Source organism: Populus alba, chromosome 14 (assembly GCF_005239225.2).
Source record: "Populus alba chromosome 14, ASM523922v2, whole genome shotgun sequence".
NCBI lineage: Eukaryota > Viridiplantae > Streptophyta > Magnoliopsida > Malpighiales > Salicaceae > Populus > Populus alba.
In genome coordinates, this window is record NC_133297.1 from 13,728,085 (window position 1) to 13,748,211 (window position 20,127).

The 20,127-nt window shown below is 32.8% G+C and overlaps 2 protein-coding genes across 2 annotated transcripts; both read left to right on the forward strand.

Annotated features, from left to right (window-relative positions):
* The first annotated feature begins 10,700 nt into the window (after positions 1–10,700).
* Positions 10,701–12,634, forward strand: LOC118056080 (photosystem II 22 kDa protein, chloroplastic). Its single transcript, XM_035068224.2, has 4 exons — positions 10,701–10,993; positions 11,094–11,210; positions 11,833–12,076; positions 12,256–12,634. Exons 1-4 carry the CDS (start codon positions 10,781–10,783, stop codon positions 12,498–12,500), a joined length of 819 nt encoding a protein of 272 aa, XP_034924115.1. The 5' UTR covers positions 10,701–10,780; the 3' UTR covers positions 12,501–12,634.
* Positions 12,635–14,849: 2,215 nt separating this feature from the next.
* Positions 14,850–16,966, forward strand: LOC118032415 (uncharacterized protein At4g08330, chloroplastic). Its single transcript, XM_035037159.2, has 2 exons — positions 14,850–15,275; positions 16,168–16,966. The coding sequence occupies exons 1-2, from the start codon at positions 15,178–15,180 to the stop codon at positions 16,562–16,564; spliced, it is 495 nt and encodes a 164-aa protein (XP_034893050.1). The 5' UTR covers positions 14,850–15,177; the 3' UTR covers positions 16,565–16,966.
* The last annotated feature ends 3,161 nt before the right edge of the window (positions 16,967–20,127 follow it).

Here is a 20,127-nt window from a genome sequence, read left to right on the forward strand (position 1 = left end):
TATTCGATTTTTTTTAAAAAAAAAGAAAGTTTGGAGAGACGCTCTCTCTGTCGCTTTGTCTTTGAATTTTGAGTCGTTTTCATGCTTTCTTTGCTCTCTCTGTACGTTTTCAGCTTTTTTTCTTGAAAAAAAAATTTGCCAACAGTTGTTTATTTGTTTGTATTTGGATTTTTGGGGGGTTGTGGAGGAATCCAATAATAACGTTGCGTTAGCCGGGGGATGGCGTGGGTGGTGGCCTTTACTGCGGTCTCGTATCTCTCTTTTTAATAAAAAACTATGAAGCCAGAGAGAGAGAGAGAGAGAGGATATTGTGAATTTGCGATCCCATTTCTCGAGATGTGTTCCGATCCTTACATCTGACGATTCGGAGAGCACGGCGCATGTATTTTCGAAGTTCGATTTTATTTTTTAACTTTGACCACCTCGCTGATCATACGATGCGTATAAGCCACGACATTAGACAATAAACTCCGTATACGGGAAACGGGTTTCTTTTATCATGGAGAAAATGTTACCGTTTCTCGGCATAGTAAAAAAATAATATTCCGCACTTGAGGTCTTGACCCAGTGATTAAAGGGACTTGTTCCTTTCCTTTGTATTCTGAATTCAAACCTTACCATGCACGCCTGTCATCTCCGCGGTGTCTTACATGCTCACTGGGTTTGCAGGATGTTCAGTGAGCCATAAGATTAGTTGTAGTGCGCGCAAGCTGGCCCGGACACCCACGTAAATAAATAAAAATAATAATAATAATATTCCAAATCTTACATCTAAAATCCGGTCCCGACTCTCATCTCAATCCAGGATCTGGTCTAGTCAGCTCCGGTCCAGATCGAGTTTTAAAAAAAATAATTTGAAGTTGATTTCACGGCTTATTAAATGGTTGACTTTATCAGAATCTAGTTTGAGTTAAAAAAAATAATATCATTAATTTGTTATTACAAGTTTAGTTACTGTATAGGGATAAAAACAAGAAAGACATATTTTTGGTATTTTCTATTCTGAAAGTAAATAAATACACTTTAATATTATTTTAAATGTAAATTTATTTTATGTATTTGTTTTTATCTCTTCAACAAACCATATTGTCATTTATGTATCCATCTTTTTATATCTCTGGACACTGACCAAATACAGCATTAATCTTTTTATTATGCATAATAATCTCATAAATACGTGGCTAGTAAATTACAAGGAAAAAAATATCAAAGTAAAATTAATTCATCCGTCTCTACAAAAATATTTTTAGGTTTAATCAATATATGGCTTGCCTAAAAGGTGTGGCAAAATTACGTGTCTTCTTATCACATTACCAGACATCCAAAAGGTGTGGTAAAATTACCATGTAGCTAAGTGCCTGTTTGGCATTGAGGTGCAACCTGTTTTTGAAAAAAAAATCAAATTTTTTTTTTTTTACTAAAATTGAGTGTGGTTTGTACTTTTTAGATCGTTTTGATGTGCTGATATCAAAAATAATTTTTAAAAAATAAAAAAAAAATATTATTGACATGCTTTTCGGCACGAAAAGTTATTTGAAAAGCAACCGCTACCACACTCCTAAACACCCTTTTAAGCGAGATTAATGTGGATACTGATACTTTTTCTATCCCTTTTTTATAGTTATATATTAAAAAAATTAATGGTTTCACTCTTTCAAGAATTGGACTTTGATGATTTTTTTTTATTTGATTATTGTTGTGTAAAAAAAAAAGCTCCAGCATTGAATTGAATTGACACTTGATTTTGTAAAAAAATAAAATTATTTACCGTCCGCAAGAAATTAAAAACAAGGATATCAAATCAAAATTGAAAAGTAGCATCTCTTTGAACCAGATACTATTCATTCAGCACTTTTTCAAGGAATTAAATTTTCCTTAAGATTATTCTTAAATTTTATTCTGATCTCTTTAAATCGATAATTATATGTTTTTTGTCCAAGATTTTATTTTATTAGTGTTTAAGTTTTAGGTAAGAAAACAAAGGAAAAAAGTCACAAGAAAACAGGAGAAAAGAAAAAAGGTGTTTGGTTGTTCATATTCCATCAACAAAAACTTGTTTTTTGTATTAATAAGTTTTATTTGATAAAAAAAATATCATTGAGATGTCTTTTACTCTTTGTATTGCCGAAACAAATAGATGAGAATTGAGAAAGAATAAAATCAGTTTAATCATGCATTTTTTTTAATCATAGGAGTATTATGGATTGAGAAATTAATTTGTTGAGGTTTTAGTCGTTTCTTTCAAATGTTTTTAGGTAAAAATTGGTTGAAAATTGACTTTTAAATTGAAAAACCAATAATTAGATTTTTTGACTAGTGCTCTGGTGGGCGGATTATTGAAATACATATGATATATCGTTTTTTTTTTTTAATAAAAAAAATATCTTCCACCACTAGACCCAAGCCAAAAGAAACAGAGAAGGCCAAGCGTATGTGCCCAGCCTTGTCGTAACATGCACAATGGCCCGTCCAAGCCCACTGCTTGGTCTCTTCTACTCTTTATTTTTTAATTTAAATTTAGTGTAATTAAAAAAATCCAAAATACATGATCAATAAATCATAAATTTTAATTAAAATTCATTAGAATAAATTGATTAGCAATGGTCCTAGATATTATTTAATAAAATATTACTCGATATTTACTTGGATTTCATATAAAATTATGTTTTTTCTTCTCACCTCTATGTTTTTTCCCCACATGTCCAAAAACAATATTTGTATTAATTAGATTGTAATCCGAGATATTTTTTTTTTCTTTTTTTATCATTATCCTGAATTGTTCAAATTTCTTCGGGCATGTGTGTTATGATTGCTTGTGATATTTTTTTAAATGAGTTACACATAACAAAAATATAAATTTTTTTGCTAGAATAAAAGATCCTAATAAGAAAAGGTTAGATTATAATATTAAATTAGTTTGTTTTGATGAAATTAAAATTTTTTTTTTTCACAACAAGTATTATTTCCATGTAATTAAATACAAATAATAAAGAGCTCCCATGTTACAAGATGAGATATTATAATCTGCATCTATTTCTTATCTTTACAATTTAATGTATGATTAGCATTAACAATTATTTTAACATTAGCAAGGCCAATAAAATTTGAGTTCGCTAATGAAATTTTTATTATTGCTAAAAAAAATGACAACAATGCCTGTATATTTTTTTCTATATTCCATTTTTTTTTTTTTTATTATACCTGTAGCGAAGTGATTTCGGTTTACTTGCTAATATATTATTATTTCAAGTATGAAATTCCTGTATGGATAAATTAGTAGATTTTCCTCAAATCTCAAGGACAAGCTTTTGCCATCAACATGATCATTATTGTGATTTATCAGCAAAACTTCCCTTAATTACCTCCATAATTCCATTCGTTTCCATTTAAGGGAAAAGGGGCTTTCACTCACCTTTCATCCTCACAGTTCCCCTCCGATGCAAAGCAAGAAAGTAAGAAATTTTCTCGTCTTTCCTCCCATTTTTCTCCCCTTTGAAACTTTCTTCTCCCCCTCCCAGTCCTGGTGTTTATTTCTTCGTTATAAACAGCAACATCAATCATGGCGGGAGCTTGTCAAATCCAAACACTTTCCACTCACGTGGAAGACAGACAAAGTCGAGGAGGCCATGGCGGATATAATGTGCTTCTCATTTGGGAGGGCCCGGATATTTTTTCACGGGGGTCCATCCACCGCCCTTCCCGGAATAATTGTGCGCTTTTTTATCTAGGTTTCCACCAGGATTATATATCTTGCAGCTATATATACGCTAGCAAGTAGAATGAATAATGTGAAACTTCGTGTATGTGTTTATATACAATATAGATGAGACAAGATCAGGGAAGAAGCTGGGACGCATTTTCACATCACAAGAACAATTATAGTTTTATATTTAATACTTGAATGACTGTTTTTGTTGTTTTAATTATTTTTCTGGGTATTTTTTTTTATTCTGGGTTTTTATATTTATATAAACAATCATTATTTTTTTACTATGTTATTAAATTAAAATTTCTCAAAGCATATTAAAGTGTTTCTCTATTAATTTCTCTAATCTTAGAGTTTAATTTAGATTTTATCCATGCTACATTTTACAAATACAATGGCAATAAAAGAAAGTTTCAAGTGCCAAGACTAGGATCAGGAACAAATGTGAATGGATGTTTCAAGATTTTTTCTATATATAATATATATATATATATATATATATATATATATATATATATATATATATATTAAGACCACAATATGAACAAAAAAAAGTTACTCGCCTTGGAATATTTATACAAAAACTAATACTATAGTAAAATTTATAATGTGAACATACGAGATTTTGTAGTTGCAAAGCATTTTTGTAACACAGAATACGCCAAGGTCGAGCTGGGAGTCATTGTAAACAGACGAGATTTTTTTTTTTTTTTTTTTTTTTAAAAGGGTTCAAAGTTATTAATTAATCAGCAAGTCAATCTCCACGCCAGTTTGCTTCAAGCATGGAGGTTAAATTCATATAATTACTACGGTATATACATTTTTTAAACAAATGGGTAGCTGCAAATTAAAGTTAAAATTAAAGATCAAGGGGATTATGATCAAACAAAAGAGAAGGTCTGCAATATATAGCAACAAGAAATTAGAAAGCTTTTGGAGGTGTAATAATACCTAACAGGTGGCCCCATATATGCAAAATTTGCCCCTCTAAAAGTTTATTCCCGTTGCTACGTCTCATAGCACTATAGCAGACAACTTCCGGAGCCAGAGGTCTTACTGCTCATGATAACCTAGAGAGAACCGCAAATTAACTATATGGGGTTAAGGTGCCGGAGGCAAGGGCGTAACTAGGAATTTTTTTTGTTTTGGACTATTAAATAAACATATAAATATTTTTTAAAAATTATTAACTCATATACATAAATTTTTAAAATTAAAAGTAAAGTTTTAATTCAAATACACTATTTAAAATATTAAAAAATAAATTTAAAAATACATAAAATTAAAGCAAAAGTAAAAATAAACTTACTATTAAAGTTACATTCTTTGATGTTTTGTGGAATATAATTTATTTATAATCAAATCTGAATCGATATTGTAACAACTCCTCAACTGGAAAACAAATTAATTAAATTTTTTTCCTCTTTTAATTCTTTCTTCCTTCACTTTATTATTCCCTAGATTAGTGTTTTATAAGTTGGACTTTGTAAGTTTACAAGTTTATTCTCTCACTTCTTATTTTTTTTCCTTTAATTTTTTTTTTGTTTTTCCCTTACTTTTTTCTATTTCTCTCTCGCCTTTTCTTTTCTTTCTTCTTTATTCTGCTTAGTCGGCAACATATAAAAGGAAGGAAGGAGCTGATTTGTTTTATTTTTTGATGGCAAATAACCATTTTACTCTTAATGAGTCATTTTGCTTTTATTTGACGGTTTTTTTTGTTAGCATTACCAAGCTCCGTTCATCTTAAACTCTTAACTAGATTTTATTCAATATATTTTAAGATCCCTTATAAAATTTCAACTCGATTTGATGATTGGATTGAAAATTACGTCCAATAATATAAAACTGATCAAATTGTGATTTTTCACTAAATTTTTAAATTTTTCTAAACCCAAGCTAAAGCATCATATTAGAATGCTCCACACAAATTTTCAGAATTTTTTGATAATTTAATTGAGAATTATAAAATTTTTTTATATAAAACTAGTTAAAAAATATTAATAAAATCTTAATCTAAGCTAAAGTCCACCTCAACCTTTCTCATGCCTCCGCCCCTGGCTGGAGGGATACAAAAATGGAAGAGAGGAGGAAACCCCAACCAGCACGGCAGCAACCCCGCCCCCGCTCCCCCCAAAAAAGAAAAGAAAAGGGGGCATCGAAATTCAAAGCAGCCCCACATAACGTGCATGTACATGATTTTTTCTTCTTTTCAAATGACAGTTGGAGCCATCGATATAAAATGCGTCACTACTGGTGTTTGCTGTTCTCTGCTAGCTAGAGAAACACAGTCAGCGAACGTTAAGTGCAATGAAGTGCCTAATAAAAATGAATCTAAACTACAGATCAGTCAAGAAGTTCGAAAATTGTGATCACATCCATCTCTTCTCGTCGCCGATGGCTGGAATTATGTTGTGCCAGGCTGTTTGTTGGGTCTTCATAAGTTGATTCATGGGATCATGATTTTTTTTTTTGATTTTTGTGGGTGTCAGGGCTAGCTTGCGCGCATCACGACTAATTCCACATCTCACTGAACATCCTGCAAACCCAGTGAGCATGTAAGGCACTACGGGGTGACAGACGTGCACGACCTGAAGTGTACGTGAACCTAGAATACAGAGAAAGGAAATAAGTTCCTTCAATCGCTGGCCAAGATCTCGAGTGACATGGGATCATGATTAATATGAGAGGCCGTGAGTAGTCTGTACTATATATTGATTGATGACACAAGTCAAAAGATGATGCGTTCATATCTCGGTGTAGGTCACAAGCACCAGCTTTCCGCTGTTGGTGTCTGTCCACTGTCCCGTGTTGTGCGAGTAAGATAAATTATTGACAGAGATCGAGCCCATACCATAACGCGGACAGATAAAGTTTAATTTTCTTATTTCTGTTTCATAAAATGTGTGCAGCTGGGATTGTTCTTTCTTCTCCAACTTTTTTCTAACTGGTTGTCATCAACTGTATTCTAGCGCCAGCGCCAAAGCCTTTTGTAGAGAAATAAAACTTCGGGATGCTTATCGCAGATATTGAAATATGAAGTTTAGGAGATCAGTGAATGATCCATGACACCTTGAAGGCATGAAGCCTGTGTAGAGTTAGGTTGGGTTTAGAATGCTATGTAAAACAAAAAGGATGATATAACAGAGATCAAACAAGATGAGAGGAGACACTGGAGATAAAATTGATTTATTATATTTGGTTTGGTGTGCGGTATATAAAATTTTTGTACGTGCCTTTTTGATAACGAGGAATAAAACAAGATAAAATATATTTAAATTTAATTAATTCACCTTTGAACCGTATGTTCATGTGCCTGTTTTATTTGGTTCTGAGACATTTTTGCTGTGCTATTATTATTTTCTTTAATGTAAATATTTTTTTGTACACCCTAATTCGGGTTATAAAATTAAAGACATGTTTTTCGTTAATTATATTTCCTTAATTTTTTATTGATATATGTTAATAAAAAATCCAATCTCTGTACCTAATATTATACATGTTATGTTCAGTATATATATAATTGATCAGGTATTTTTTTTATTATAATTCCTTTTATATATATCTTTAAAAAATTTATATTTCTTTCACTTAAAAGTAAAAAAAATATAGTTTAAATTAAAATAGATACATATTCGTCCTTGTATTTTATTTTCTTTGTATCTATTTCACTAAATCATGTATATTTTATATACATAAAACCTTTTTTCCTAAAAACAATCGTGGTTTGAGGTAAAAATGACAAACCATGACTTTTATGCCCGAAAAAATAGCTTGTAAAAATACAAAATTTACAGCATTTTTTACTAACAATAAAATAATATATATAACTTTGCTAGGAGTTGAGCCCCAGCAAACCTTGGCTATGGTATAGGCCTGCTAGGGCTTGACTCTAGGCTCGGAAGTTTGAAAGAAAATAAAAAACAAAAGTTAAACAAGGCGTCATTTACAATCTTGGGCATGCTGGATTTTAATTAATAGTGTCGGAATCCGGCAAAAAATTCAAATATCCTCTCAATTACTTATTTTCTTGCATATTTTTCACTTATAAACATTTCCTTTTGTTTTTCTAAACACCAATCTAACTTCAAAAATCATTTTTAAATAACAAATTAACCTAAAATTCGATTTGCAAATTTTTTTACCTCAAACTCTAGATCTAAACATATTTAACATTCAAGAGTAGAGGTAAAATGGTGAAATTTTAGTGTTTATAAATTCATGAAGACGATGACTTTTGTTTGGGGTATCTAGCAACAATGGTGGAGTAAATATATCCAAAAGATTTCTCACTCCTCTTTTCTTCGTGTTTTCTTAATTTTTTTATTTATTTTGCTTTTATCCTGTTTACATTTTTTGTTTACACAAATCCAATGGTTAAAAATAATTCATGCAAAATCAATGGCTAATATCGATAATTAAGAGGCATTGCTTAGAATTTTGTAAGACTTACGAGGATAGTTCTGAAATAAAATTTTCTTTCTTTCTTTTTGCTACACGTGTTTCCTGAAAATATAGAAATTTTATTCCCCGTCTTACAAACTAAACATGATTTTTTTGTTAGTTTCCAACTTGTATATTATTCCAAACCCCTTGATAAGGATACTTGGTTTACGATAACGCACTAAGTTGTGAGTGTGATTTAATATTTTTTTTAAGGTTATAAAAAATTATTCGACATTATTACTAAACTAATTCTAATAAATTAATTTTTAAATCTTATACCTTAACTTTTTATCTAGATGAAGTTTAGAATTAAACTATATGGAAATTGACTCAACATGATATAATTGATTTAAATACTCCAAAAATAAACTGGCTATTTGTACAAGAGATAATAATAAAAAAAAAAACTAAATGATGAAATTGACATAAAAAGCCTCAAAACCTGACTTTTTTCCAAGCCTAAAATTTTAAATTAAATATTGCAGGAGTTGTCTTGATATGATCTAGTCAGTTTGATTGGTTAAAAAATAACTTGACTAATATTTAAAAAAGAATTTGAGAATAAAATTGATAAAAAAAACATAAAACCTTTTAATTAACTCGGTGCTCATCCAAATTCATTTAAAATTAAATTATATGGGAGTTCATTCAATATGATTCAGATAATTTAATTGATCTAAAAATACCCCGGATGATTATTAAAAAAATCCCATGATAAAATTAAAATTAAAAATAAAATTAAAAGCAAAAAAAAAAAGGAGATGGAAGTGGGAAAAAAAGGATTGAATTGAAAAGGAAGAAATAAAACAGCTTCGCTGTTTATTATATAAGCCTCCTAGTTTTTTAGGATAGTAGGGTAACAAGAGGGAGCGACCTTCCTGCGTGACATGATCATGGGCCTCTCAATGATTCTAGATGCTTCCTTAACAGGGCCAGTTTTATTGCATGAAGTTGGTCAGCTTGGTGTCGGCTTGGGGGTTTTCTGGATGTTCTGCTGGCTCGAAATGTTATAAGGCCTCCGGCCCTCTCTTCGTAGTTATTGGCCCGTAGGCTGTTGTTTCAATGATCTCTGTTTGAATTCCATCTATAAATATAACGCTACGGCCTGGCATATATCCAATGGAGTAGTTAACAGTGGGCTGGTTCTTTTTTTCTAAGGAAGCATGTGCATCCATGGAAGGTGTCAAATCAAGGGTTTATTCTAGATTCCTCTGTAGGGGCTGTCTTTTTGCCAGAGCAGAGGGTATATTGGGGTGACTGTGACACCGTGTGGTGCCCGTCTCCACCAACCGCGTGGCCGTTTCTCTGTTGCGAGGGTGAGGTCCGAGAGAAAAATCTAGGACGTGTCTATTGTCTGCGCTTCCATTGGTTCCTGATCACAGATTTTCTAATCTCAGAGATTACAGTTTGATCTACCCTGCTTGCCTTTCTGGGGCTCGGGCTCGTTGCTTGGAAGGAGGCGGCTCCAGCATTATTGTCGTGTTTGTATCATTTGCCATGAAAACAAAAGCACTATGAATTGTATAGGTCATGTCATAAACGAAACTCTAAAATAGTAAAATATGCGTTGGCGAGGAAAAAATCGCACGGTCACTCTTGTTAGGGTTTAGATCAAATTTGTTTCTCAACCGTGAAGTTATTAGGTGTGTTATATCTTAGTTTTTATTAATCAATCATACATAAAAATCTTTCCATCATCCATATCTATTAATAATATTACGTGGATGGTGAGGTTTAAGATGCATAGATAATATAGATAAAGAACACTGGTTAAAAACTATAATTTTAAAATATATAAAATATTTTGATATATTTTTTTTAATTGTTTTTAAAAACAAATTCTATCATACTCGTAAATAAATTCTTGCAGCGGATGTAATTAATAGCTAAGAATGTGACTAAGGGATGGACGGATTGTGAGAGAGGAATGGAAATAAGAAAGATCATGTCTTTTTTGCTTCTCTATCCTGGAAATACCGATAAGTTTTTTGTAACTAATGGTGACACAAATGGGCAAAACTTCAACGTGATTTTTTAAGAAAGAAATAAATGTAATTCCCTCCTTTTGTATTTTAAAATGTTTTTTTTTATTTAAAATTAAATATATTAAAATAATAATTTTATTTTATTGTAAAAAAAAAAACAGTTTAAAATGCAATTCCAAATACCCTTTTAAATGTCACGAAATGCTTCTCAATTTTCTTAAACACAGCAGACGAATTACCAATAAATTTTAAATTTTCAGCAGCCTACCACATTAATAGTGCCATTCATAGCCGAGAACCAAAAACCATAAGAATTTTTGAACTTGATGGTCGAGTTGATCCAGAACTCAGTTGCGAGTCAAGAATCAAGATATAACACTCCTTTTGCAATCCTCCAATGCTTGTTGAGAAATTGTCCTTTTCGCAAACTTCTTAAGCTTTGAGCTCCAAACATTATATATCCAAAACAAAGGTGCAACTTGTAGACGTGGTCACTCTTGTTGCCTGTCATTAACTATCCACATCTGAGGCACGCATTTGGTTCTGAAAAATGAAGCATTATATTGAGTGAGCATAAAAGAAACAAGCTCATTAAACCTTCCAGCCATCAAGAGCCAGGAAAACAAAATATACAAGAGAGAACACGATGGCTCAAACCATGGTGCTCATGTCTGGTGTCTCTACGAGGCAAGTGGTGGACTTGAAGAGAGACCCTTTACTTCAGTTTCAAGTTCAGAGACTAAGGCCTGCACCATTCTCTCGTCTTCTCTACAATCCTCTTCCTAGCAAAGCTTCTTCATCCAATGCTTTTACTACGCTTGCCCTCTTCAAACCCAGAACCAAGGCGGTTCCTAAGAAGGTTTGCGTTTCTTTAATTGCTGTCAATTATGTGATTTAAATAAATAAATAAATAAAATTTGACTTTATTGTGTCTGTTTTTTCTTTAACTCGCTTATTAGGCTGCTCCACCACCGAAGCCAAAGGTTGAAGATGGTATTTTTGGTACCTCCGGTGGCATCGGTTTCACTAAGCAGAATGAGCTCTTCGTGGGACGTGTTGCCATGATTGGATTTGCTGTAAGTCCATGTCCTGCTTTTGAAAATTTGGTTAGATCTTTTAGCATGCAATCGCATTTCAATGATCTCTTGTCTCTCCGTAATTTGATAGGAGGCAAGTGTACCTCTAAATCAAGAAAAAGACCAACCTATATGTTCATCATTAGAGTAGTTGGTAAACCATGGCAATTAGAACTCGCAAAAGAAATTAATAACCAATATCAATGACAAATTGCAATGTCGGTGCGATTAGCCATGCTTCAGAATTTCACCATGAAAAATCAGAAAAATGTAAGTTAAGTGTGAGCAGAGACAATTCGTTTTAGGGAGACCGTTTGGTCAAACAAGCATTGATACTTTGTTGCCCAATGACCTATAATTTGGACTAGAACAACAAGCTCGATTTGCTAGCTTTAAAGTTGTTTGAGGAAAACTCGAAGGGCTGGCACAGAGGTTTGCCTATTCGAGTAGCTTCATCGCCCCCTGCTGTTATAGTGGAGTTGTCTTGTCCTGGTTTCAGGCATTTCATAAAGAGGGCGAAGAAAACAGAGAAAATGAAGCCAGCTTTTTGGATATTGCTGCACACAAATGTTTGTAGAATAATATAAAGTTTTTTTAATTTAAGTTGTTGCAATCTTTGCAGGCATCGTTGTTGGGAGAGGCAATAACAGGAAAAGGAATTCTATCTCAGTTGAACCTAGAGACTGGAATTCCCATTTACGAAGCAGAACCACTTCTTCTTTTCTTCATCCTTTTCACCCTGCTTGGAGCCATTGGAGCTTTGGGTGATCGCGGCCGCTTCGTTGATGACCCACCAACCGGCATTGAAGGAGCTGTGATCCCTCCAGGAAAAAGCTTGAGGGCAGCATTGGGTCTCAAGGAGGGAGGTAGTTAATTTGCAATTCAACATTATCATCTATTCTCTTGAATTTTCTTATTGCCATTGCATTTTCACTTCTATTCAGTGTAAATGTTGTTTCTAGTTCTCAAAGCACCGGATGAGGCATATCCAAAGATGCATTACATGTGTTCTGAAAGAATCTTTCATTGTTTTGTTGTGTGCAAGGTCCTCTATTTGGATTTACAAAATCCAACGAACTTTTCGTGGGGAGATTGGCTCAGCTGGGCATCGCTTTCTCTTTAATTGGAGAAATCATAACTGGAAAGGGAGCTCTAGCACAACTCAACATCGAGACAGGGATTCCAGTCAGTGAAATCGAACCACTTGTGTTGTTCAACGTTCTCTTCTTCTTCGTTGCCGCATTGAATCCCGGGACCGGGAAATTCGTGACCGATGAGGATGAAGAGTAGATGAGCTATTATGTCTTGTAAAATCCTACGTTGATGTTTACTTAGAAACTAGCGCGGTCTCTCTATCTCTGTTTCTTGCATGAACAAACAACAATTGCCCTCTTCATTGGAAACATGATTTTCTTCTGCTCTCATGAGTAGCATCCAAATGCAGGTTTTATGATTGGAGAGTTTTTAGGCAGATGGAGAGTTGTTTCTTCTTCTTTCAGGTGATGGCCATCATTATGTGCGAGTAGATTACAGCTCCGGTGAACTGATAGTCTTTACTAGTCTCAGGAATCTGCTAAACGTCTTGACATGTTTGCTCCTCGGAAGTCACATGAATCCCAAATGAGTAACCAAACTAAAAACAATTTCCAATCGAATCCCTCGTTTTTAGTCATATCAAACATCTACCCAATTAATCCCGTCATAGAAATTAATGGAAAAAAACAGCATCGTTTTAAGACAAACCGGCCTCTATTTTTTTGTCATTATCCTACATTGCAAAAACTATCACACGATGAAGCATTTCCCATCATCCAACATTATATTTATAAAAAAGTTCCAGCAATCTCAAATGCATGTTTTTAGAATATAAATTGAATAAAAATATCAATCGAACTTTTTAGAATTTTAAACATTTCATAAATAAAACTATAGCCATTTGTGCACCATCTCTTTGGAAATTCTCGGCTATACAATCGACTATAGATCGCAAAATGAAAGCAAAGAAATTATGCTGGTGGCTGAATTCAAATCGCTCTAATTGAAAAATTTATATATGCATACACTGTACAGGGGTGTGTTTTCGGTATTCTAGAGATTTTTATTTACAAAAATAGATTTGAAAAAAAATATAAATTATATTTTTTAAAAAAATTCAAGTGTTTACTGTAATTTGAAATTAAAACAAGTTTAAATAATAAAAACCCAGTAATTTTTTAAAATTATGATAAGTCTAAAAGTATTTTTAATTACACCGCACCATAATACATAACGGACCATCACTTTATAAAAAGCAAACGGCTTAGGTTTCCTATGTCCAAACATGCTCTTGACAGAACGATTGAAATAAAACTTGTCGGTATGATTTGGACAATGTCTGCCGCCGTATAATGAAATTTTGGTATTCCTGTTTGGATAGATTGCTGACTTCTTTAGAAAATTTAAAATCACTTTTTTTTTCTTTTTTTTAGTTCCGACCCAGCTTAGCTTCTCACGGCTTTGAACATGCATGTAAAATGGGGATAACAGGACGCTAATCAACTTGCAAAGCAAAGAAACCCTTTTATTTCACTTTATTTTTAGAGCTTCTGGAGCTAATTCTGCGATGATTTTGGAATATTCCAAGAAAACTGCCTTCGTATTCCTTTTTTTTATTTTCCCCTAAAATAGCTTTAAAATTTTCCAAATTTTTACTCGACGGTTCTCGAAATAGACGTTAAATTTTATACTCCATATAACTTAACTAAATGATGCAGAATTTAATAGAGGATCACAACTGGATCTAATAAATTACAAGTTAAACCATATCATAATTTTAGGTAGTGTTTGTAATTGTAGTAATAATTATTTTTTTAAAAAATATTTTTTTAACTAATCAAAACAATTAAAAAATATAAAAAAATAAATTTTGTAAAAAATACAATCACATCCCAATGCTAACAAACTCTTAATAAAAATAACATAAAAAAACAAAATAAATATAGTCATTTTTGTCATTACTCATATAGTTGTTTACTCCTTGCATTATCAACTTGTTGATAGTTTGTATTTAAATTCATATAATTAACTTCTTGTGTTTGGTATCATAGTATATTATATTTTTAAAGGTTTTAAATAAAAATATATTAAAATAAAAATATTTTTTAGTTTTAATATTAACACATTAAAATCATAAAAATATTTAAATATATTAATTTAATAATTTTTAAATAAAAAAATAATTAAAAAACACTTAAAAAACCAAAAGTTCACTAAACACTCACTAATCATCTTTGAAAAATCACCAAGACATGGTGCCCATGATTGTTAGCGCGAAAATAGATTAGACATAAATTACTTAAATAAAAAATGGATTATCCAACAAATTGGCAATCATAAATCATAATCACCAGATACTTTCCTAAAAGTCATATGATCGACGAACAAACAAACAACCACCCTCCATTATAATAATTATTGATTACCTCTAGTTAGCAACTCAAGTATATACACGTGTAATCCAAACAACATCACCACGTAGAATAATAATGCAATTTAAAATTTTATATAATGCAATTTAAACACCTTTAATAGTAGTATGTGGACCTCGTAATGACACTTAATTACTCGCATTAACTAATCAAATTACTTAATTAAACCTTTTTTTCATTTTTTTTTTTTCCGTTTTAAACCAAGTTCGTCTCCAAAAAAAGAAGAGGACAGCCTAGGAGACACCAATCCAATAACCTTTTCATTGCTTTGATTCCTCTCCCAGCTTCTTCATCTTCTTCTTCTCCGCAAAAACCCTTTCACCTCTCTCTCTAGAAGCTATCTCTTGTCTTGAACTTGGTCAGTTTAAGTCACCCGATTCAGGCAGGATTTCCTTACAAACCCAATTGCACGCAAGACTGTCTTTGATCATCATTAACTCACCAGTTGTATCATTGTTCGAGTCCCAATCACGATCACAGCCGTTGATCAAGAAGCAGAAATGGAAAAATCTAAGATTGGCAAGGAAGCTTACCTCAACGGGAATCCCCATCATTCCTTCTCTTCTTCCTCTGCTTCTCATAGACATGTCAGCTACAGGTTCTTTCTGTCCCACTAAATACTGGGTCCTTTTTCTTTTCTTTTCTTTTTCAATGAAGGATCGAGTTTTTTTGTTATTGGGTTTTTCTTTTTGTTGATTCAAATTGGTTGACTGTCCTTTGTTTTCTGTTCTGTGTTGGAAACTCACCGTATTCAATTCATGATCAAATTGAGGCATGTGCAGGACATCTGATTTATTTTCTTGGCTTGTCCAGTATATATATGGGTTCTTTTCCTGGTGAAAGGAAACTTGGCTTCTTAATAAGCTTGTGAGAATTGTTCTACATGGATGTAAAATAAGAGACTAATTGATATGTCAAGTCAATTTGTAAGCTTGGGAACTAAAAGTCTTGTGCTTTTTTAAGTTTTGAACAATGTTATGGGTAGTTAGCACTGGTACAGAACTTAAAAATAATTCTTTAATGGGTGTCAGGAAAATTGTTACGGCCAATAAAATTATTTGAACACCTCTGGTTTAGGAAGAGGTGAATTAAGTTTTCTGTTACGAGAAGGAGTTCTTTTCTGCATTCCATCATTCATAATAACAGCTGTTAGTTTTACCCTTTATTTACTAGACTGTAATTGTGAATGAGGCCATTACAGAAATGGTTTTAATAAGATTGTCAGATGAGATTTTGATCCTCTATTCACCTTGTTTTGAACTGCTAACGAACTGATGGAAAAATGACAAGAGAGGCAAAAGTGACATTTACTTTTAGTTACATTAACATATAAGATTTTATCCATCAATGGATTTACGTGCTTCCCATTATTCATCAATTGTTGTTTTATGAGCTTCCCATACATTATTTATTGGATCGTTGTGGATTTGGTTGTTTCTGCATGGGCTTTGTTTTTTTATGCGTAGAAAATTAAATGAACTTCGGTGCAGCTGCGGTATTTGCGGGTATGAATTGAACTTGAGCTCCTCCAATCGGAACACCTCATCTATTGGCTCTAAATATGGGAAATCCATAAAGAAAGGGATCATCTCATTCTTCTTCATCGATGAGAGCAGATTTACCCAGGTTGATGAATTCCAATGCATTCCCTTCTTTTCAAGAAACTCCTGGGGTTTGTTCCACCGGAGAACAGCACTTCTTTGCCGCAAGTGTGGTAATCATATTGGAATTGCTTATGATGACAAAGCTTCAGCGTATCCACTTGTAGCAGACGGATCTGACTCTTCCTCAGTCAGTGAAGTTTCCAAATATCGAAAATATGATGTTAAAATCCGTGCCTTGCAGCCTTCTTCTGTTGACCAGTTTAGCACTCCAATTTACACCTGATGTATCCGGAGCAAGCCTCTTCAAATCTATGTAATCAAATGGTATCGGTTACACAATCAAAAACTAAACCAGAAGTTTTCCTGAGATACTTTCATGTATACGTGGTCGATTCCTTTAATTTTGTTCTGTGTATTTGTGTTTACTGTCATATATTAGAGTGTGACTTGTACAGAGCAGTGTTGAGAAGCATTAAAAGAAAGCAGTTTGGATGTTGAAGGGGCCAAAGTCCATCAACTATCCAGGTTTGACGGGAGAATAGTAGTATGATACTATGTTGAGGCTTGTTAATGCTCAATAACATGAGAAAGAGTTCTTGCACTTTAATCTCCATTGGGTTTCCATGTAATATTGCTATTAGAGTAAGATCTTTTCAATTTATGCTACAGTGTAGTTTTTTCTTTAGGAGCTGAAGACGTCTTAGATATGGCAATGCAGCAATCATATGAAGAGAGAGCTCTGCATGCAGCAGCTAGACTTTTGCAGCAATGATGCCTATTCTAAAAGGAGATGCCGAATTCACGGCCGTATTGGTCGTGTCTCCTGTAGCCATACAGTAGAGTACTCATAGATCTCAATTTTTTCTGTGCCCTGACCATAGATAACTGTAAATCATAGCCATTTTCATGATTGTCATCATGTTGAAAAAGGACTTTTCCAGGACAGCTTTACGTACAGGGAGACCGAGAGGTGCTTTTGAAGATGTTATGAAATGTAGATAACGTTACTAGAAATTGTGGAAAGAGAATATAATGTGGAGACACAAATAAACTATAAGGGTTCAGTGCTAGGAGATAAACAACAGTCTCACTTGATCAGAAATTCCAATTTCGATTCCATATTCTGATAAGCGATCGACAAATGGATCTCTACGAAGGAGAATCGACAAAAAGGGCCCTATTTGCTCGAGTAGGAGATTATGTGTGCCAGGATTGCTTTATTTCTTTTCGAGATTTGTATGGCTTTGGAGCTCCGCTAGAGTAGTGTCCTGGAAGGCAAGAATTTTGTTCACAACGAGCTTCTCTATTGAGGTGCCTTTAAGGGGGTTTTCACTTTTCCAAAGGAAAATCAAGAGCACCGAAGCTCACTTAATTCGAGTATTACCACTGTGTAACCAGATTTAGCTGTAGTTTAATTGGCTATTGATGGAATCTCGTCATGGTGTAGAATCATTTATGTTTGATGTCCAACACTCCTGATACAAGCAGCAGCAGAAAATGCCCTCTACATCGACCCAGTCTTAAGTTTGTTCGTGAACAACAAAAGAAAGTATTAGTACTCAAAAGCCAGTTTCACTGATGTATAAACCGCTTCCTGATCAATCAACAAAAGTGATACGCCACCAAAGATTTTGCTTCCTTTTATTCCTCTTGCAAGATAGAAACTCGAATTTTCATTTTCTGTATTTAGAGTCGATCTGCAACCAAAAGAACCCAGCAAGGTTACTGTTATTGGCTGTAACTCAAATCCCAACCATAGAATCGAAACTTAGCGAGCTTCAATTTTTTTTTCCAGGAGGCGCTGAACCATAAAATTCAGAGGATTTATAATGGATGTTTTCTTTATTCAGACATAGTGATTGTTTGTTTTTTACGTTTTAAAAATATTTTAAAATTTTTTTAAATTTTTTTTTATTAACTTCAAATTAATATGTTTTTAGTGATTTCAAATCATTTTAATGTACTAATATCAAAAATAATTTTTAAAATATAAAAAAATATCATTAATATTTATATTAACACCAAAAATTATTTAAAAAATAAACCACAATCAACAAGCTCGAATAAAAGGCTCGGCTGCCACGGGACAACAAAATTGACCTTGCTCCCCTCTTTTCTCCCCTCAACGTCCTGTCCAAACAGAGAAATTAATGGTTTTTCTTGTTGTTCTTAGCATTATGGTCAATTTTAGATGTCATGTATGTACTCTTTATTTAGTGAAATACAATTCCCTTGAGCTGCCACCTATGCATCGGATTAACGTATTTTGACTTTTTGAGATCAATTCACCAATGTATATGCGCTTAGACACAGAAAATTCTCAGCACTTGTATTCTTTTCTTCATACCCAGCCAGCCACATTCGAGCACCAGTATCTGCAGGGGCGGAACTAGGATTATTTGTTAGGGGTGGCCAAAAATAATATAACAAGATATAATATTTGTTTTAATTTATTATACATGAGTTGTAAAAAAAAAAAACCTGCATGATTTAGTTTTATTCAAATAACTTATTACAAACATATAATGACCTTTGTATAAGGTAAAAGGTTTGGAGCAATACCGAATTGAATCAAAGCAATGAAATTAATTCCATCTTCATGATGCATCCATCACTTTTGTACTAGACTGTGAGCTATCAATATTTTTCTTTTCTTTCTTTTTTTCAAAAAAAAAATCAATTCTTCTTATTTTATTCATGGTTCAACCTAAAATCAAAACATATATAGTGAGAAAAAAATGATAATTTTGGTAGCTCTGCTAAAAACAAAACATAAAAAAAGATCAATGCATAATCAAAACAAACCAATAAAATATATCTAATTAATTAAAAAAAATCACTATAACAAGAATTCAAAAAACAATTGTTAGAACTAGTAAATTTGAAAAAAAAAGAAGCAAAAATTATAAAATTATAAAAAAAATCTTATTAAATTCTTAATAAACATCTCAAAACAAAATAAAAATATATTTTAAATTTCAGTTATCGATATCCAACTGCGTACCTTATTTTGTTTATTGAGAAATAAATTAAACAGTACTCTGCTTTAATTTTTTCCCACAAAAATTCTGTTTAGAATTTTTATTTTTGTTTTTGTTTTGATGGTTGCAATTGGAATTGCAACAATTTATATTAGGGTTGTATTTTGTAGCCTATAAAGAGAGAAAAGACAAGAAAGACATTGATCCATTTATATTTTTTTTCTTTCCCAGTAGATAGTTTGTGGCATTACTTTCCATATAGGCTTTTTTTTTTTCACAATCTATTAATTAATTACACAAAGTTGGTGGGCTGTGGGACCAATTTTTTTCAGCTTTTTGTTCTCATCACCCAATAGATATCAACGTGATAATGTGCATTCAAGACATAAACTCTTGACTGCTTACATAGGCGCAGAGTAAACGACTGCATGTGAAAGTTTAAGCTTGCTATTTCATATTTTGGCCATCTAAACCATTAAAATGATTTACCCTTAAAAAAAAAAAAAAATCTTGCAGGGGCCCGGGCCCCTGCTTGCCTCCCCTTCACTCCGCCCCTGAGTATCTGGACGTGGATAAACAATTACAGTAAGCAGCACACACACACACACACACACACACACATATATATATATATATATATATTGGTTGATTTGGGCAGAGGCTCCTCATTGCAACTGAATCGAAATGGGGTTAAGCTCAACAAACAAGGTTTGCTCAGCGAGTGTACACTCAGGGAAACGGCAATATATATGTCTCTTCATTTATGCTTGGAATTTCCATAGCTCCTTTACTTCCAATTTTTTTTCATTTTATCAAATTTTTGGCAACATCTCGACGTGCTACCCAAAAATTTAGTGTCTCTTAG